A 22132-nucleotide genomic window follows, 5' to 3' on the forward strand; every position below is an offset into this window, starting at 1 on the left:
TCAAAGTTTGACCCATTATATGTGATGATGATGTGCGGAACTCCATATCTGAATGTTAACTCTCTGATGAAGCTGACAGCAATACTTGCTTCGAGGTTCTTGATAGGTTTAGCTTCAATCCATTTAGTGAACTTGTCGACTGCTATGAGCACATGGGTGAAACCACTCCTGACAGTCCTCAAAGGTCCGACCATATATAATCCCCAAACTGCAAATGGCCAGACGAGTGGAATGGTCTTCAAAGCTGAAGCAGGTTTATGGGACATGTTGGAGTAGAACTGGCATCCCTCACACTTGTTGACTATTTCTTTCGCCATCTCGTTGGCATGTGGCCAGTAAAACCCGGCTCGGTATGCTTTGGCCACGATGGTCCGAGAGGACGCATGGTGACCACAGGTCCCCGAGTGGATATCATTGAGGATCATTCGGCCTTCTTCTGGCGTGATGCATTTCTGACTGACTCCAGTGACACTCTCTCTGTAAAGCTGTCCACCCGTCACAGTAAAGGCTTTGGATCGACGGACGATCTGACGAGCCTCTTCTTCATCCTCTGGGAGTTCTTTCCTAAGAATATATGCAATGTATGGCACTGTCCAATCAGGAATGACGACCAAAACCTCCATGACCAAGTCGACCACGGCTGGGATTTCAACTTCAGTCGGATCAGTGGAGCTCTTAGGCTATGGGGGTTCTTCGGTGAAAGGATCTTCTTGAACTAAAGGTGTGTGAATATGCTCCAAAAACACATTGTTGGGAATGGGTTCCCTCTTGGAGCCTATCTTTGCCAAGTCAGCGGTTGCTTGGTTTTTCAGTCGGGGTATATGGTGAAGCTCTAACCCCTCAAACTTCTTTTCCAATTTTCTCACTGCATTGCAATAACAAGTCATAGCTGGACTCCTAACATCCCATTCCTTCATCACTTGATTGACTACCAAATCTGAGTCGCCGTAAACCATTAGGCGCTGAACGCCGAGTGAAATGGCCATACGCAACCCGTACAAAAGTGCCTCATATTCAGCTTCATTGTTAGAGGAGTCAAAGTGAATCTGGAGAACATAACTGAGCTTGTCGCCACGCGGAGATACCAGGACTACCCCAGCACCTGAACCATTCAACATCTTGGACCCGTCGAATAACATAGTCCAATGTTCCGACTGGATTTGAGTCGGCGGCTGTTGTTCAATCCACTCGACGAGAAAATCTGTTATTGTCTGGGATTTGATTGCTTTCTTTGCCTCAAACTTGATATCCAGCGGAAGGAGTTCAATCGCCCATTTAGCCACTCGACCAGTTGCATCCCTGTTATTCAATATTTCTGACAATGGAGCATCGCTGACGATTGTAATTGAATGATCTGAGAAGTAATGTGCAACCTTCTTTGTAGTCAAGTAAATCCCATAGACAAGCTTCTGATAATGCGGGTACCTTTGCTTGGATGGGGTTCAAACTTCAGAAATATAGTATACTGGGCGTTGAACCTTGTAGGCCTTGCCTTCTTCGCGCTCGACCGTGAGTACTGTACTGACAACTTGTCCAGTGGATGCAATATAAAGCAGTAAAGGCTCTTTGCTGATTGGGGCAGCAAGCACCGACTGGGTGGAAAGCAGGGTTTTCAGCTCTGCAAATGCTGCGTCAGCTTCAGGAGTCCACTCGAACTTGTCATATTTCTTCATCAGTTGGTAAAGAGGTAACGCCTTTTCACCGAGACGAGAGATGAATCGACTCAACGCGGCCAAGCAACCAGTAAGCTTCTGAACGTCGTGTATACGCACGGGGCGTTTCATTCGGAGGATTGTGCCAACCTTCTCTGGGTTTCATCGATCCCACATTCGGAAACGAGGAAACCGAGTAACTTGCCACCTCGAACTCCAAACGTACACTTCGACGGATTGAGCTTGATATCATATCTCCTTAGATTGGCAAAGGTTTCAGCGAGATCAATCAGCAGGTCGGAACCTTTACGTGACTTAACCACGATGTCATCCATATATGCCTCCACATTCCGATTGATTTGAGTGAGTAGGCACTTCTGTATCATGCACATGAATGTGGCACCAGCATTCTTGAGTCCAAAGGGCATGGTGACATAACAAAAGCACCCGAATGGGGTGAGGAAAGCTGTTTTTATTTCATCGGGTCCATACAGTCTGATCTGATGGTACCCGGAATATGCATCCAGGAAAGACAACCGCTCACATCCCGCAGTCGAGTCGACTATTTGATCGATGCGAGGAAGAGGGAAGTGATCCTTCGGGCAGGCCCGATTGATATGCTTGAAGTCGATACACATGCGGAGTGAATCATCTTTCTTAGGCACCATGACGACATTGGCGAGCCACTCGGAGTGGTAAATCTCTCGGATGAACTCAGCCGCCAAAAGTCGAGCCACTTCTTCACCAATTGCTTTTATCTTCTGTACGGCGGACCATCGAAGATGCTCTTTGACTGGTTTTACCTTTGGGTCCACTCGCAAACGGTGCTCAACCAATTCCTTGGGCACACCTGGCATGTCAGAAGGTTTCCATGTGAAGATGTCCCAGTTCTCACGGAGGAACTGGATGATCGCTTCTTCCTATTTGCTGTCGAGCGTTGTTGAGATGTGAGTCGGAGCAGCATTGGGGTCAGTTGGGTGAATATGAACTGCCTTTGTTTCACCAGTCGACTTAAATGCAGAATCTGAAGCAGGCTTCTTAGCTCTCAACAAATCACTCGGATCTGCGTTCTTCTTGTATTCTTCCATTTCAACTGCTGCTATTTGCTCATCAGCGATTTTTGAGCCCTTCTGGAGGCACTCTTCTGCTCGCTGCTGATTGCTAGTGACTGTGATCACGCCCCTAGGGCCAGGCATTTTTAGCTTGAGGTACACATAACATGGTCGAGCCATGAAATGAGCGTATGCGGTCCTGCCCAGGACAGCATGATAGGCACTATGAAACTCCACAACTTCAAATGTCAACTTTTCCTTACAGTAATTGGTCGAATCACCGAAAACCACGTCAAGAGTTATCTGGCCGAGTGAATCGGCTTTCTTCCCAGGAATGACTCCATGGAATCGCATGTTGCTTTCGCTGAGTTTGGACATCGGAATGCCCATCCCTCGGAGGGTCTCAGCGTACAGAATATTGAGACCACTGCCTCCATCCATCAAGGCTTTAGTCAGTCGGGTGCCCCCAACGACCGGATCGACCACCAACGCTTGCCTCCCGGGGGTGGCAACGCGTGGAGGATGGTCGGACTGGTCGAATGTGATGGGAGTCTTGGACCACTTCAAATATGTTGGTGTTGCCGAAGCAACCATGTTTACTTCTCTGTTGATGACCTTTAATCGACTTTTGCTTTCAACGTCAGCAAAAATCACCAAAGTGGAGTTGACATTGGGGAAACCATCATTGTCTTCTTCCTTATCCTCATCTTTGTCCAACTCCTTTTCCTTCTCACTGGGTTGTTTCTCTCGGAACTGCTGGATCAGGAGCCGACACTGTCGAGTGGTGTGTTTAGGATAAATCAGATTACCCTCTTCATCCTTCTTGGTGTGAATGTGACATGGCAAATCCAACACATCATTTCCTGCTTGATTTTTCACCTTTTGGGCGGTCCAAGGCCCTTTGGGCTTCCCCTTAAACTTCCCTTGGGTCACAACTGCTGCAGTTTCACCAGGCCTTGCTGGCTCGGCTTTGCGTTTCTGTTTCCGACCTCCTCCGGTGTATTGGGCGACTGGTTTGCCCTTTCCACTGCGGAGTCGATCCTCTTCTTCTCCATTGGCATACCGAGTGGCTATCTCCATCATTCGGGTCAGAGTCATGTCGCCTGTCCGACCGAATTTCAGATTAAGCTCTCGATACCGAACGCCCTCCTTGAAGGCGCAAACCGCTTGATGCTGGGATACATTTTCCACTGTGTGATGCAAAGTGGTCCACCTCTGAATGTAATCTCTCAGGGTCTCATTCGGCTTTTGTACACAATGTTGCAACTCTGCCAACCCCGTTGGTCGTTTGCAAGTACCCTCGAAAGTTCTGACAAACACTCAGGCCAGCTCTTCCCAGCTGAATATACTGCCATGAGCCAACTGATTCAGCCATGCATGCCCTGGCTGAACCCTCTAACATCAGAGGAAGATGTTTCATAGCTACTTCATCATTTCCACCACCGATCTGTACAGCCACTCGGTAATCTTCGAGCCAAGTGTCAGGCTTCCACTCACCGGTAAACTTACTAACTCCAGTCGCTAACCTGAAGTTGGGAGGGATCTCAGTGGCTCTGATGTCTCTGCTAAAGCACTCGGGGCCTGAAACGTGAACTCTGCTTCCACTCGGGTGGTCTCTGTCTCGCCCTTCTCTGTATGTCCGGTTCCTGTCGACCAGACCTTGCACCAAAATTGACCTGGCATCAAACCCAGGCTCCCTTGGGTCGACTAGCAATCTCCGCTCATCGTTGTATGGGTGCCTGTCATCATGATGATGGGGCACATATGACCCGTACCTCGGAGGGGGCGTAGGCACTCGACGGCGGTCATCGTGACTGAAACGATTATCAAACTGTTCATGATTCCGACCCAAGTATTGTCCTTGACGATGCCCACGTCCTTCACGCCTCTGAGGCGATCTTGGGTTGTGAGCCAATTGGACTGTATCAGGCATCACGGATCTGCTATGGATTCTGTCCCGCGACCGAGACACCGCTGTGTTCTGCTCTCCTGCTGCCCGGAGCAAAGCCCGAATCTGCATCAAACATCTTCCAGCCTCCGACTGGGAGGGCTGAATGGACTCTGCTATACGGGCTGCAGCTGTAAGATTCTGAATCGGAGTGCAGTATACCTGAGGTTGTGGCGGGAAAAGTTGTCGCGGCCGTCGACTGGACTCAGGGATCCGTTGCTGAGCACGCTCGTCGAGTGCATGCTGAAGGTTCTCTAGTCAGGTGCGCTCAGCCAAATTGGCCAGGCGCGCCTCCTCCAAGGCCCGGGCCTCAAAGGTCTCTCCAACGATGAGTGTGTGGAGCGCCTCCATGTTCCGGCGGTGAAGCTCCTCCCTCTGCTGTGAAGAGAGAGTTTCGGGGTGGTACTCTTCGTGAACGAGCGACAGATTGTTGCCACCATCGCCGCCACCGTTGCGACGGAAACCAGGCGGGCTGCACGGCGTGTCAACCATCAGGACTTCTGCCGCAGGATCGCTGTTGTCGCACTCGGATAAGGTCTCAACGGAGCCAGTCGACAGATCGAACAAGCCATAGAGTGATTCATCGGGCTCGATTGCTACGTCTTGGGGGTGGCCGACTGGTGTGCCACCGCGTGTTTCACCCACCGCTGGAGCCGCGAGCGACCAGATCGCTTACGGTGGCGAACGGCGGGAAGCAAAGAAACTACGGGAGCCGACCGATACTGAGTCGACGGCTGCCGCAGAAGGATGCCGCGAACGCACGCGCGCAAGTGCGTCGCCCCGCGGACGGGTAGTGTCTCGACGTCGAGGGGTGCCTCCTGGAGCCAGCGGAGTCGTCGGCGACGAAGACGTGCGCGCCGAGACGGATCTCGCGGCCCTCTGCCAATCCACCGCCCGAAACCATGATGATGGGAAACGGAAAAACTGCAACTTCACCAGAAAGTCGCTAAGACACCTGCCCCACGGTGGGCGCCAACTGTCGTGGTCCTAAGCCTGACAGTAGAATGAGGGGTAGGTATGAGGAGGCAAGATCCTAGCTATGATGAAGTTGTGCACGCAAGATTTACGAGTTCAGGCCCTTCTCGGTGGAAGTAACAGCCCTACGTCTTGGTGCTCGGGAGCTCGGTCGATTGGATTATGCGTGAAGTTACAGGGGGTGCGAACCCTTGTGTCTGAGGAGGGGGGTGGCTTATATAGAGTTCGCCGGACCCCTCCGGCCCTCAGTTACACAGGGTTCAATGTACATAAAGATAGGACGTTACTGGTAATGCCAGCATTAAAGTCATATAAATGACCATTAAAACTACAGAGTGAACGCCTGGCCATTGCCATTCAGAGTGACTTTAGGTCTTCTTATACTCCGAGTGGTTTCTGATATGGTCGAGTGAGCATACTCTTGTCGAATGGAACTGGGTTGTCCGAGTGGAACTCTCAGTCGAGTGGGTTGGACCATATAGTGATTTCAATCGGTATAATCTATTGTCTCTTGAATGTTCTTGACCGTAGGGCGGTGTCCTTGGGTAGGGTACTTAGATCAGGTCTATTACCCTACCCTAGGTACATGTCATCGTCAGCAGCAGCCTCAACCTGCTCTATCAGGATACAGTCCGCAAGATGGGCATCGATCCATCAAGGATCAAGCCCACAAAACTACCTTTAAAGGAGTAATACCAGGTGTAGAGGCCCGCTGCACAGGCTCAATCACATTGGGAGTCGTCTTCGAATCCCCGGACAACTTTCGAAGTGAGGACTCGATCTTCGATATCGTCCCTTTCGGCAGTGGCTATCACGCACTGCTCGGACGAACTACATTTGCTCGATTCAATGCGGTGCCACACTATGCCTATCTCAAACTCAAGATGCCCGGACCACGCGGGGTCATAACAGTCAATGGAAACACGGAACGCTCCCTCCGTACCGAGGAGCACACCGCGGCCCTAGCGGCGGAAGTACAGAGTGGCCTTGTCAAGCAGAATATTAATTCAACGGCCAAGCTCCCGGACACTGTCAAACGAGTCCGGACTACTTCGCAGCATGATAGTCCAGCTTGTCAGGAGTTCGACTAGCAATTCAGCCTCCGTCTCAGTCCCGATCGAATGACGGCATACCTACCACGCGTACATAACTACACACTCAAAATACCATGGGCAAAGAAGAAGGCGTAACTCGATTGTGGTCCATAATACGGCTCGACCTTCCCTAGGCACACATACTTTCCCCTTTCTTTTTTTTCCTTTTCAGGTTTCTTTTCCACAGGCCCCTCACAACGGCCTAATCATCGATCCTTTCAAAGGATGGATATACCAAGTGATGCGGCGCATCCTACGGTCATCTCCTTGTACACCTTCATAGCACCTCAAGCCCCAAGTGGACCTACAGGACTTAAGGTGAACCCGCTCCTCTTCGAGAATTACATGAATATCCATTGGACGTGGTTGCTACCTCACCATGGAACGTTGTGCATCATTAGGTACAAGGGAAACCACCACCACGCAGCTAGGAAGCTTCCCGGAGGCCAAGGAGAAGGACCCCAAGACCCAAGACCTGATCGGAGGTGTCAAGATGAAGAAAACGAAGCGTGCAGAAATTGCACTACCGGATAGTCCGGTCCTCACAGCGGACAGTTCGGTCGCACCGAAATTGCACTACCAGATAGTCCGGTCCCAACAGCGGACAGTCCGGTGGCACCCGAAATTGCATCTGTCCTCACTGGACTGTCCGGTCCTTACCACCGGACTGTCCAGTCCGCCCAGTTTCGCTATGAATCGGGCTAAAAAGCCCATGTAAACACCGAGGCCCATACCCCTTCGCCCCTAGACTATATATTCCGTGCTCCTCTCAGTTTTTAGGGTTAGCTAAGATTAGAACTAGACATTAGAGCTTAGCTCATGTATCTCCCCTTGTGGGTTTCCTCTTGAGGGAGAAGACTCCATTGGAGTTCAAGGCCTCCATTGGAGAAGATCCCTAGGGATTCAAGACCCCTTCTAGGGAAGGATCTATCTAGATCATCAAGACCTCATCTCCTTTGGATTGGGATAAATTTACCTTGTATCTTTCCCTTTGTTGTTCTTGTACCTTTGTGGATCTTGTGTGATTGTGAGTCTAGTGGATGTGTGATTGGACTTGTTCTAGAGTGTTTTCCTCTTGTGATTTCCCCTCTTGTTCTTCGCGTTCTTCGTGGATTCCCCTCCAATTCGTGAAAGATCTCCACTTAGGGTCTCCACCCTACAACATCTTGGTATCATGAGCCACGTTGATCACGAATTTGGAGTCTCCCCCACCATTTTCTAGCCTTGATTTGCTTGATTTCGTCATAAAATCCGAAAATCCCCACCAAAAATAGCCCCAATTTTTTTTGTGATTTGTTGGTTTGATGATATTTTGTTGATTTTGAACCATGGATTCGTTGTGTTTTGAGTGGATCTAGCTTCCCCACAAGTTTCCACACCTTCCATCCACGAAATCTCCTCAATTTTGACCCCAAAATCATCCATTTCCGCCAAAAAAATTCAATTTCGAGCCTTCCCAACCCGCACCGGACTGTCCGCTCGCATCAGGAGCAAATCGCTCACAGACCGGACTGTCCGCTCCCCAATACCGGACTGTCCGCTCGAATCAAAAGGTTTTCGGATGAAGACCGGACTATCCGCTACCCAGGACCGGACTGTCCGCTAGTTTAAAAACTACTTCGGCTGATTTCTTGTTTCGGCCATATCTTCCACATCCGGAGTCCGATTTTGACGTTCTTTAGCTCGTTGAATAGCTATTAACATCCCCCATCCATCTAGATATGTTCCAACATCATTCGACTCCATCAAAATTTTGACATTTTGACACCTTTGCCTAGGCCCTCCACCATATCATCCATAAAACCACCATAGCTTTCCGCAACCTAACCCATTTTGATCCATATAGCATTTGTGGTTGCTTGAGTGGTGACTTGAGTCTCCTAAGGTGTTTTGGCTACTTAGGGACGGTTGCTTCTTCATCAACCACCACATCCACTTTCGCATTGTCAACTCCGGAACCACCATCGCATTCCGCTACCACCATTTGACATTTGAGATTTTGAGTTTGCGGTTTTTCCATTTCCTAAGGTGTTTCGGCTAATTAGGAACGGTTCTACATCGAGAACACCACCAATCATCATCGCCATGAGGTCATCATCGACATTGACCACTTCACCATTTTCACGACCTAACCGTAAGCAAGAACGGTAACCTCTATATCATCTCGGTATCGTGCTATCCCATCATTGTACATTCATTCTTGCCATTGCTTTGTTAACCCCTAGCCATTTTGCGTCACTTGCCTATCGAGACTAGCCATTTGAGTATTGCCGGCAACGTTACTTGTGCACATTAGTGACCATTGATCTACACCTTCCATTGCATACATACCATATCATCTTGGTATCAACATATCATCTCTTGTGTCACAAGATTGTTCCCGCATATACACAATTGCTATCTTGGTTTGTGCATTTTGCATAGTGGCCATACAAAAAAAAGAGAATAAGCTTTTAAGCAAAGAGAAAACAAAGAGCTTGTAAGCAATAGCCATAGCATCGCCATATTGCATATCATACTACCATATTGATCATCTTGGATCATCGTGTGCGAAACACCGGGAACCATACATAATAGCATACTTGGGATAGAAAGTTTATCCATTTTGCATCGTATAGGTTGTGCACAAGTGTCGTATCCGCCTATTGAGAAATCGTGCTAGCGTCTCTCTTGAGTTGTGCAACACGAGCGTTTTCCGTGGATTCCACATTTTGTGCTCACTCCTTGGTTGCACAACCCCATTTATCTATCCATGTGTGCGTTTCCATGTGCCATTCTTTGCTATTGGTCTACTTGTTGCACTTGCGAATTTGTGAATCTATTTCAACATTATTGACCCTTGCTAACATTTTGCATCAAAATTGTGTGCCACTTGTCCTAACCAAGCCACTCGATAAGCTTTACTTTGTAGGTGTGAGTGAGCAAGTCCGGTACCAATTCCACTATTCTTTCATTTCACATTGAGTGAAATGGGATACATCCTAAACTTTGGGAAAAGGGAGCTTGGTATTGTTTATCTCATTTCCTACTCACCTTTGCTTGAGTCTTGTGATGGATAGGCAAAGCACACCTCCTTCGGTCTACAACAACGACGAGTTCGATGCCACGAACAACAACTTCAACGCCAAGATGCAAGCTCAAATCGAGGAGATCAAAGCCCTCATCAAGTCCTACAAGAGATCTTCCTCATCTTCGAGAAGACACTCAAGAGCACATCCTTCCAAGCTACAATCTCCGGCAAGATCACATCGGCATCGACACCATCACCACCAAGAACGTGAAGGTCAAGAGCTCAACACCAACTACAGCTCAACGACTTCACCATCTCCCTTGGCATCTTCGCCAAGCAACTTCAAGTCATCTTCGCCTACGGACATACGGCATCTTCGCCAACAAGCACCCCAAGACTACGCTCAAGAGAAGCTCCCCAAACTCAAGTCCGCGACTTCCACAAGCTACTACGACCTCGACATCGACCACGCGATTCCTTTCTATGGGACTCAAGAACCCGAGGAGTATCTCGAGTGGGAGCGCCCAATGGACCACTACCTCAAGCTACATCAAGTTCCTCCCGAAGATCAAGTGAAGTGTGCCTCAAGAAACTTCCACGACTACGCCTCGACATGGTGGCTTCACACACCTTCAGAGAGCTACAACATGAGTTGGCCCAAGACGAAGAGAGCTTTGAGGCGAGAGTTCGTGCCTCCAACCTACACGGAACAACTTCTACGCCAATTGGAGAACACCACCCAAGGATCCAAGTCCATCGACGCGTACTTCAAGGAGATGAAGATTGCCTTGCGAGGAGCCGGCGTGGACGACCCCATTTCATTGAAGTTCCACTTCATGATGGGATTGCACAACGACATCACTATCTTCCTCGAGAACTACAAGTCCCTCGACGACAACTACATCGGTGCTCTCATGGCGGACAAGAACTCATGAAGGCCAAGGCTTCTCCACCCCAAGCACACTTCGTGGCGACCAAGCTCTACGACAAGCATGAGGCTAGTACCACCACGATGTCCAAGCCCGACGAGCTCCAAGACGATGCTCCCAAGTTCGACTTCACCACCATCCCTCTTTGTGGCATTGATGATGCTGAGTCTACCTCGACTCTTTTTCAAGATGGTGCGACGACAAGTACGACCACGGAGACCTTCAAGGGCCAAGCTTTGGAGGCGAGCGACAAGGTGGCGAGCAAGGATGATGCTTCCATCTTAGGAGGCGAGAGTGATGATGTGCCATCTTCAGCCTTCATCCACGGCGACGGCGACGGGATGATCGCGCATGGCATTTTCCCTTCGGTCATGGAGGAGAGTGATGATGTGCCATCTTCGGCCTTCATCCACGGCGACGATGACGAGATGGTTGAGCATGGGATTTTCCCTTCAACCACGGAGACGTATGATGACTTGAGTGACTTTTGCCACCATATTGAGAGTGAGAGTTACTTCACCACTAGCCCCATATACGACGAGTTGCCCCAATTCCCATGTGAGGAGAGCCACAATCCCCACCACTTGAGTGAGATGAGTGACTCTGCCATATGTGAGATTGAGTGCACCTACTTTGAGGGAGTGAGTGAACCACCACATAGAGAGAGTGAGATAGTTGATAGGTCTCATGAGGCCATTTGCATCTCTAACAACTTGACCTCTACCTCTATTGTGTCTTCTCATTTGGTGCTAGGTCCCATCTATGATGACGCGCCAATTCACGATGACTTCGTCCTTCCTTTGGACAAGATGATGGCCATGGTGGAATATGATGCACCCCCCCACATGGTTCCATCAAGATGAAGATGACCACCATTTGGTCTTTCCCACCTCACTTACACCACATGAGTGGAATGACAATGGTAACAAAGGTGACGGTGATGCGCTAGTCCCACTAGTGGACATTCTTGACATTGCTTGCTTGCATGATGTTGATCCACCTATTTCCATGATTCATGCTAGTGCGACTTCCTCATGTGATGATTTCTTTCCCATTTATGATGATTCTCATGTGGAGTCTATTAGTTGTGATGCCATGTTACATAGGATTTCTTGTGACAATTCCCTTGGTCACATCATGTTTGATAATCCGCTTGACTTGTCATATGCTATGCATGAGATCAACCATATGTCTTATTTGCAATCTCTTCATAGTGACTATGCATATGCCATTAAAATAAACCCAATTTACACATATGGCATAGATGACAAGCCCATGGTTATTGGCATTTGTTTTTCTTGTGATGATATTGATATGCTCCCTTTGCATCATTTATCTCATATGCCATGCCATGCCCACCTAGCTTCGGATATGCATTGTTTTGGATGTTGTCCATTTTCTCCATATGATGTTTCCAATGTTGTTCATGAGGAGACCCCCATAGTTTCCTCAAACATGTTAGGAGATTTTGATCCATCCCATCCATTGCATGATCCCAATAATTATGTGCACCATATGTTCCCCATGAATGAAAATGCTATTGATGTGCCATATAATTGTATGCTCAATTTGCATCCCCATCGTGTAATACATAACAACTATTCTTTCATGATGGATGACATGTTCTTATACCATGCATCAAATTTCTCTGAGCGATGCTTATCTTGTGCTAATTCACACGTGCACATACACATCATGATGGATGATGTGTACATTTACCACGCGCATAATTTCTTTGGTTTGTGTGCATGTGTAGGATACTTGGACTTTGTGTCGACTTCCACTTCACGTGAGTTGACCATTCGAGCTCTTGAGAGCGAGCCTCATACATTCTACCACGACTCGCTTCTACACCGCATTTGCTTCCACTTCGACATTGTGAAGAATGCACAAGGACACGCCTTCAAGGTGACATCCTTCTTGAGCTTGGATATTGTGGATCATACTTCATGTGTTGCTTGCACCATTTGCACGCATGTTTGAGATATTGCTTTCACCCATGATTACCACATTTCCTTGCTTCATGATATATATACCTTGTGTGTTGCATCCAATTCTTGGACTACTTGCTCCTATTATATGGTTGGTTGCACCAATATCATTTCTTCACATATGCCATGTCCCATTGCTTGTCACATGCTTGACTTGATTGCCTCACACATGATGAACAATTGCTCTTTCTAGTGTGTTGAGTGCCACACTATATTCACTACACCCTATGCACGTTATGCTAGGATTGTCTTGCACTTGACCCATGTGTTTAGACATCTCATCTTCTTCGGTGTTGTGAATGATTCTTATGCCTACCATAGACCTTTTGTCGAGCACTTTGTGAATGCTTGCTATGACCTTGAGGTAGATGCTTATTATCTTGTCACACATATTTGCATCACAACCTCACATTTACATGCTTGTCCCCATGATATCTTTGCTTGTGCTCGATTGATCGACTTACATGCCATGTCACAATCATTTGTCACACCATATGCTATGCATGATGACGACACTTATTTGGTGAATCACCTCTTGAATGCTTGGTTTTGCCATAACGCTAACCACATTTGTTTTTCCAAGTGTTTGTTGTCTTTGTTCCTTTTGAAGGAATCACTAGACAGTGCGACATTGGAGGGTGCCCTTTCCGAGATTGAAGATGATAAGTACTTGGTGATCGTCCACTCCTACACGGCGAAGCCATCTCTTTCCCATGGTGATTTGGTTGTCGATCCGAGGTCGGATCTTTCCCAAGGGGGAGGGGATGATGCGGAGCATCCTACGGTCATTTCCTTGTACACCTTCATAGCACCTCAAGCCCCAAGTGGACCTACCGGACTTAAGGTGAACCCGCTCCTCTTCGAGATTTACATGAATATCCATTGGACGTGGTTGCTACCTCACCATGGAACATTGTGCATCATTAGGTACAAGGGCAACCACCACCAAGCAGCTAGGAAGCTTCCCGGAGGCCAAGGAGAAGGACCCCAAGACCCAAGAGCTGACCGGAGGTGTCAAGATGAAGAAAATGAAGCGTGCAGAAATTGCACTACCGGACAGTCCGGTCCTCACAGCGGACAGTCCGGTCACACCGAAATTGCACTACCGGACAGTCCGGTCCCAACAGCGGACAGTCCGGTGGCACCCGAAATTGCATCTGTCCTCACCGGACTGTCCGGTCCTTACCACCGGACTGTCCGGTCCGCCCAGTTTCGCTACGAATCGGGCTAAAAAGCCCATGTAAACACCGAGGCCCATACCCCTTCGCCCCTAGACTATATATTTCGTGATCCTCTCAGTTTTTAGGGTTAGCTAAGATTAGAACTAGACATTAGAGCTTAGCTCATGTATCTCCCCTTGTGGGTTTCCTCTTGGGGGAGAAGACTCCATTGGAGTTCAAGGCCTCCATTGGAGAAGATCCCTAGGGATTCAAGACCCCTTCTAGGGAAGGATCTATCTAGATCATCAAGACCTCATCTCCTTTGGATTTGGGATGAACTTTACCTTGTATCTTTCCCTTTGTTGTTCTTGTACCTTTGTGGATCTTGTGTGATTGTGAGTCTAGTGGATGTGTGATTGGACTTGTTCTAGAGTGTTTTCCTCTTGTGATTTCCCCCCTTATTCTTCGTGTTCTTCGCATTCTTCGTGGATTCCCCTCCAATTCGTGAAAGATATCCACTTAGGGTCTCCACCCTACAACACCAAGGCAACAAGTAGCATCGATGTGTGGGGGAATCTCTAGGTGGTCTTATTGATGATCACTCTACCTGTTTTCAGGACCCGTACACAGCTTCCCCTTGGTCTCGGTATGTTAAATAGCCTTGTTGCTTATCACACTATTTGTACAAATACGCTTTGACGTATTAATAAAATTATAATGGAATCAGTTTGCGGCCCAACTTATGCGGCACTGGCTTACTACTTCATTTCATTTCGCTATTCTTATCGATTGCACCCGTACACTTTGGTACGCTTTAAACTCGCCACGGGCTTCATTGCGCTCCATATTATGGCAACAAAGTCCGAACACTTTCACAATATAGTTCAGCACCCCGAATTTAGCATTATATGCATCGGCTCCGAATCATGTCTTTGGTCAATAGTTGGGTTGCCCGGCTCCTGTGCTTACTACCTTATGTTCCGTCCTATCGGCTAGGGTAGTAAAGGGAGAACTACTATGATTGTGTTTCTGGTTTACCCAGACAAACACCTCAGTAGAGAAAGCCGGAAACTGACTGTCATGATGCGGCGAGAGCTGGTCAACTATTCGGATGTTAAAATCTCTTGCGATTTTCCTGCATTATGCGACGGATCGGCCTCCACCCGATCAGGTGTCTACAGCACCCTAGTCCGGTTTAACAAATACTAACTAGGGGATGCGCCTACATTTCTATTGTCAAACTCCTATGGCTAAGTGAACGTGATAAAGCCACATAGTCCGATTGCCTGGTTCGTTGCGCTAAACACCACCTTCAAGGACCAAACTCTTGGATCAAGAGTGTTTAGGTTCCAACCCGAACACCCCTGTACTATCTACGTGGGGGTTGAAGCCAACGACTGGCCAACTCTCAGATTTAATAAAACGGCCGCATAGGAGGCAAAATTTTAAACAAACAACAAGCATTATATTACATATTGGCTTTGTTTCATAATACAGGACGGGATAACATGAATGTATTCATTCAAAGATAATGACTTTTGCACACCGGCCCTCTACAATGCGGGATCCCTTTAGGACATCATCAAAATACCGCTCGGGCGTGCGGAGCTCCTTGCCGGCGGGCGGTCCCTCGGTTGCGAGCTTGACGGCGTCCATCTTTGCCCACTGCACCTTGACACGGGTGAAGGCCATCCGCGGACCTTCGATGCAGACCGACGGCTTGATGGCATCAAGCCGAGGGCAGGCATCAACTAGCCGCTTCACGAGCCCGAAGTAGCTGCTGGGTATGACTTCGGCAGGCCATAGACGGATTATCAAATCCTTCATGGCCAATTCGGCCACCCTATGCAGTTCGGTCAGCTGTTTCAGCTGATCGCTAAAGGGCACCGGATGCTCTGGCGCAAGATATTGCGACCAGAACAGCTTCTTCGTTGAGCTCCCCTCTTCGGCTCGGAAGAACTCCACAGCATCGGCAACACTGCACGGCAGATCCGCAAATGCTCCTGGAGAACTCCAAATCCGGGTCAGTAAGAAGTACCTTCTCTTCACATATTTGCTTTGCATAATAAAGGCCTTACCCGCCGTGATTTTCCTGGCCTCCTAGATTTCCTGGAGGGCACCCTGGGCTTCAACCCGGGCCTCTTGTGCGCTTTGGTGGGCCTTGGCAAGTTCGGACTCTTGGTCCGCACTCTTGCGCTCCAAGGACCCGCACTTCTTTACGGCGTCCTGGAGCTCCTGCTGGACCTCCCCGACCCTCGCCTCGTGTTTTTCGTGGGCGGCTTGTTCCTTCGCCGCCCTCCTCCAGGCCTCGGCCAGCGCTTTCTTGAGGGACTCCACCTCGGTCGCAGCTCCTATGAAATATCATGATAACATGATCAACACAAACAATTCATATCTTTCTAGATCTGAATAGGCCATTGCATACCTTGCTTGTCCTCTAGTTGTTTTTTCACACAGCCGAGCTCTTCCTCGGCCTGCTCCAGATTTTGCTTCAGTTTGGAGACTTCGGCAGAATGGGAGGTCGCAGCCAGCATCGACGCCTACTTATTCACGTAGACATGTATGGTTAGTCTCCTGCTCAAATTATTTGATCATCTGTCCGGCTTTTCTTTTCGAGCACCGGACAGAGTCTCAGGGGCTAATGTCTATACTATAACATTCTTTTTGCATAATTACGTCGCATACCTCAAAGCCTGTTAGAAGGCTGGTGCAGGCTTCGGTCAGTCCGCTCTTAGCGGACTGAACCCTCTCAACCATCGTACCCATGAGGATACGGTGTTCCTCAACAATGGAAGCACTTTGCAGCGCTTCCAGTAGAGTATCCTGTGCCTCTAGATGGACAGAGGTCACCGGCGGGATAGGTGCACCTCCTTCTTTTGAAGGAGGCTGCTTGCCTGACTCCGAAGCTGTATGGGCCTCCGGAATAGTATTTGGCTGGGGGTCGAATTGGATATGGCCCCCGTCGCCAGTCTCTAGGGGGGATTTGCTCCCCCATGTGTCCGGCGGCCGAGGTATCGCCCTCTGGAGCCACCCCGACGACCTCCTGTACCTCTCCCTGGCCTGGGAAGGTCCTTCGGGACAACACCTCGGCGTCGTCTGTGGCCTTGGGAGAGGAGGCCGCCGGAAGTGACCCGCTGTCCATCACATTTGGATCCATCGAATTCCCCGAAGATGAGGATCGCTGGGGGCGGGCGTGGGCCGGACTGCAGTGCATGATTCGACATATTAAAACCACGAAGTAAAGAAGTTGGATATATATATGTATAAGTGCCTTTGAGTACTTACAATTCGGCCAGGAGCTTCTCCCTAGGGCGCCACTCGGAGCTGCTATCAGTATCCAACGCGGAGTTGTCCGCGAGGGAGACCCTCCCCTTCTTGGACGCCTCGGCCTCCAAATCCATGGAGGCCGTCCTTTTCTTCCTTCCCCCTCGGGGGGAAAGCTGCTTTCCTCCTCGTCGTTGTCGTCCTCGGTGGTAGGGGAGGAGTGGGTTTCGGCGTCTTCTGGCGTGCCTTTATAGCGGAGGCCACTTCTGGTCTCCTCGGCCTTCTTCTTGGCCTTATTCTCCGGCGCCTTGTAGGGCGCCGGAACAAGCATCTTCGTCAGAAGTGGGATAGCTGGGTTTTCGGGTAGTGGAGCCGGACACTGGATCCGCTCCACCTTCTCTGTCCAGCCCTGAAAAGACAGATAGAGAAGCTTAGACATCTTCCTTGAACGTACGGGTGAAGGATACACCTTGAAATATGAAAAACTTACCGGACTGGCGGGATGGGCCAGGTTGTACCCACGGTCCTCGGTCGTCTTCGGCCACGTCTCATTGGCCTTAAAAAGCACCTTCCAGATGCCTTTGTGTGTAGCGCCGAAGAACTGTTGCAAGGTCTGGTGCTTGGCCGGATCGAACTCCCACAAATTGCAAGTCCGACTTTGGCAAGGAAGTATCCGGCGAAAAAGCATCACCTGGATCACATTGACAAGCTTGATGTTCTTTTCCACCATACTCTTGATGCACGTTTGCAGCGCTGACACCTCATCCAACGACGCCCAGTCCAGGCCCTTTCCTTGCCAGGAGGTAAGCCGCATTGGGCCCTGGAATTGAATTCAGGAGCCGTGGCCCAGGTGGTGTCGCGGGGCTCTGTGACGTAGAACCACTGCTGTTGCCACCCTTTGACGGTGTCCACGAAGGTACCTTTGGGCCATGTGACGTTGGACAGCTTGCTCACCATAGCGCCTCCGCACTCTGTGTGTTGACCACCCACCACCTTCGGCTTCACACTAAAGATCTTCAGCCACAATCCAAAGTGAGGTGGGATGCGGAGGAAGGCCTCGCACACGACAATGAATGCCGAGATGTTGAGGAAGGAGTTTGGGGCCGGATCATGGAAATCTAGCCCATAGTAGAACATGAGTCCACGGACGAAGGGGTGGAGAGGAAACCCTAACCCCCGGACGAAGTGGGGAATGAACACCACTCTCTCATGGGGCTCTGGGGTGGGGATGATCTGCCCCTTGGCCGGAAGCCGGTGGGCGATTTCCTGGGCCAAGTACCCCGCCTCCCGGAGCTTCGTAATGTCCTTCGTGACGGAGGAGGCCATCCACTTGCCCTGCGCCCCAGATCCGGACATGGCCGGAGTGCTTTTTTGAGGCGGAAAGGATGGAAGCTTGGGCGCTGGAGCTCAAGAATGGGTAGGCAGAGAGAATCCTTATCTCTTTATAAAGGCAGCGAATATCAAGCGCCTCCCCACTCGCCTTAAAACTCACCTTTTCCCCAAGGGCCATGCAGACGGCGCGGTTGGATTACCCACGCCCGTATTGATGGGAATCCCACAATAAGGGGACACGATCTCTGCTTCAACAAGACGTGCCAATGAAAACCGCGTCTCGAAACATGGAGCGGGAGGCTAAAAAACGGTTCGAAATAATGACCGGGTGGAGACGTGGCGTCTCACTACAAAAAATGTCAGTAGATGGGACTTGTTAAATATTATACTCTTTGTGGAGCTTGTTTTACAGATCCGGACACGTTCTTTGTGTTCGAGGACTACTTTGAAATATTTGGAGGAGGAACCCGCCTTGCAATGTCGAAGACAATCTGCGCGCTGGACACATCGTCATTGAAGCCTGGTTCACGTGCTACTGAGGGAGTCCTGGATTACGGGGTCCTCAGGCGTCCGGGCTATGTGACGTGGGCCGGACTGATGGGCCATGAAGATACAAGATAGAAGACTTCCTCCCGTGTCCAGACGGGACTCTCCTTTGCATGGAAGGCAAGCTTGGCATTCAGATAAGAAGATTCCTTCCTCTGTAAACCGACTATGTACAACCCTAGGCCCCTCCGGTGTCTATATAAACTGGAGGGTTTAGTCCGTAGGGGCAATCACAATCATACAGGCTAGACATAGAGGGTTTAGCCATTACGATCTCGTGGTAGATCAACTCTTGTAATCCTCATATTCATCAAGATCAATCAAGCAGGAGGTAGGGTATTACCTCCATCAAGAGGGCCCGAAACTGGGTAAACATTGTGTCCCCCGTCAACCGGTACCATCGACCTTAGACGCATAGTTTGGGACCCCCTACCCGAGAGCCGCCGGTTTTGACACCGACGGTCACCTCCATAAACGAGAAACATATCCTTAGTCCTTTTCAGGTATTTCAGGATGTTCTTGACCGTTGTCCAGTGATCCACTCCTGGATTACTTTGGTACCTCCCTGCCAAACTAATAACAAGGCACACATCAGGTCTGGTACACAGCATTGCATACATAATAGAACCTACGGCTGAAGCATAGGCAATGACTTCCATTTTCTCTCTATCTTCTGCAGTGGTCGGGCATTGAGTCTGACTCAACTTCACACCTTGTAACACAGGCAAGAACCCTTTCTTTGCTTGATCCATTTTAAACTTCTTCAAAACTTTATCAAGGTATGTGCTTTGTGAAAGTCCAATTAAGCATCTTGATCTATCTCTATAGATCTTGATGCCCAATATATAAGCAGCTTCACCGAGGTCTTTCATTGAAAAATTCTTATTCAAGTATCCTTTTATGCTATTCAGAAATTTAGTATCATTTCCGATCAACAATATGTCATCCACATATAATATTAGAAATGCTACAGAGCTCCCACTCACTTTCTTGTAAATACAGGCTTCTCCAAAAGTCTGTATAAAACCATATGCTTTGATCACACTATCAAAGCGTATATTCCAACTCCGAGAGGCTTGCACCAGTCCATAAATGGATCGCTGGAGCTTGCACACTTTGTTAGCACCTTTTGGATTGACAAAACCTTCTCGTTGCATCATATACAAGTCTTCTTTAAGATATCCATTAAGGAATGCAGTTTGACATCCATTTGCCAAATTTCATAATCATAAAATGCGGCAATTGCTAACATGATTCGGACGGACTTAAGCATTGCTACGGGTGAGGTCTCATCGTAGTCAAATCCTTGAACTTGTCGAAAACCTTTCGCAACAAGTCGAGCCTTGTAGACAGTAACATTACTGTCAGCGTCAGTCTTCTTATTGAAGATCCATTTATTCTCTATGGCTTGCCGATCATCGGGCAAGTCAACCAAAGTCCATACTTTGTTCTCATACATGGATCCCATCTCAGATTTCATGGCCTCAAGCCATTTTGCGGATCTGGGCTCATCATCGCTTCCTCATAGTTCGTAGGTTCGTCATGGTCAAGTACCATGACTTCCAGAACAGGATTACCGTACCACTCTGGTGCGGATCTTACTCTGGTTGACCTACGAGGTTCTGTAGTAACTTGATCAGAAGTTTCATGATCATTAGATTCCTCACTCACTGGTGTAGGAATCATTGGAACTTATTTCTGTGATGAACTACTTTCTAATAAGGGAGTAGGTACAGTTACCTCATCAAGTTCTACTTTCCTCCCACTCACTTCTTTCGAGAGAAACTCCTTCTCTAGAAAGGATCCATTCTTAGCAACGAATATCTTGCCTTCGGATCTGTGATAGAAGGTGTACCCAATAGTCTCCTTTGGGTATCCTATGAAGACACATTTCTCTGATTTGGGTTCGAGCTTATTAGGTTGAAGCTTTTTCACATAAGCATTGCAGCCCCAAAATTTAAGAAACGACAACTTGGGTTTCTTGCCAAACCACAGTTCATAAGGTGTCATCTCAACGGATTTAGATGGTGCCATATTTAACGTGAATACAGCCGTCTCTAAAGCATAACCCCAAAACGATAGCGGTAAATCAGTGAGAGACATCATAGATCGCACCATATCTAGTATAGTACGATTACGACGTTCGGACACACCATTACGTTGTGGTGTTCCAAGTGGTGTGAGTTGTGAAACTACTCCGCATTATTTCAAATGAAGACCAAACTCGTAACTCAAATATTCTCCTCCATGATCAGATTGTAGAAACTTTATTTTCTTGTTACGATGATTTTCCACTTCACTCTGAAATTCTTTGAACTTTTCAAATGTTTCAGACTTATGTTTCATCAAGTAGATATACCCATATCTGCTCAAATCATCTGTGAAGGTAAGAAAATAACGATACCCGCCGCGAGCATCAACACTCATCGGACCGCATACATCAGTATGTATTATTTCCAACAAGTCTGTTGCTCGCTCCATTGTTCTGGAGAACGGAGTCTTAGTCATCTTGCCCATGAGGCATGGTTCGCAAGCACCAAGTGATTCATAATCAAGTGATTCCAAAAGTCCATCAGTATGGAGTTTCTTCATGCGCTTTACACCAATATGACCTAAACGGCAGTGCCACAAATAAGTTGCGCTATCATTATTAAACTTATATTTGTTGGCTTCAATACTATGAACATGTGTATCACTACTATCAAGATTTGGTAAAAATAGACCACTCATCAAGGGTGCATGACCATAAAAGATATTACTCATATAAATAGAACAACCATTATTCTCTGATTTAAATGAATAACCGTCTCGCATCAAACAAGATCCAGATATAATGTTCATGCTCAACACTGGCACCAAATAACAATTATTTAGGTCTTAAAACTAATCCCGAAGGTAGATGTAGAGGTAGCGTGCCGACGGCGATCACATCGACTTTGGAACCATTTCCCACGCGCATCGTCACCTCGTCCTTAGCCAATCTTCGCTTAATCCGTAGCCCCTGTTTCGAGTTGCAAATATTAGCAACAGAACCAGTATCAAATACCCAGGCGCTACTGCGAGCATTAGTAAGGTACACATCAATAACATGTATATCAAATATACCTTTCACTTTGCCATCCTTCTTCTCCGCCAAATACTTGGGGCAGTTCCGCTTCCAGTGACCAGTCCCTTTGCAG

General features: G+C 48.4%; 1 protein-coding gene across 1 annotated transcript; it reads right to left on the reverse strand.

Moving 5' to 3' along the window:
* Positions 1 to 2572: 2572 nt before the first annotated feature.
* Positions 2573 to 3145, reverse strand: LOC109758030 (uncharacterized). Its single transcript, XM_020316874.1, has one exon. It carries the CDS (start codon positions 3143 to 3145, stop codon positions 2573 to 2575), a length of 573 nt encoding a protein of 190 aa, XP_020172463.1.
* Between the last annotated feature and the right edge of the window lie 18987 nt (positions 3146 to 22132).

Source organism: Aegilops tauschii, chromosome 2 (genome assembly GCF_002575655.3).
Source record: "Aegilops tauschii subsp. strangulata cultivar AL8/78 chromosome 2, Aet v6.0, whole genome shotgun sequence".
Taxonomy (NCBI): domain Eukaryota; kingdom Viridiplantae; phylum Streptophyta; class Magnoliopsida; order Poales; family Poaceae; genus Aegilops; species Aegilops tauschii.

What these genes read in the sequence shown, in the direction of transcription:
- LOC109758030 (XM_020316874.1), bottom strand. Translation starts at nt 3,145, where the DNA reads ATGGATGGAGGCAGTGGTCTCAATATTCTGTACGCTGAGACCCTCCGA.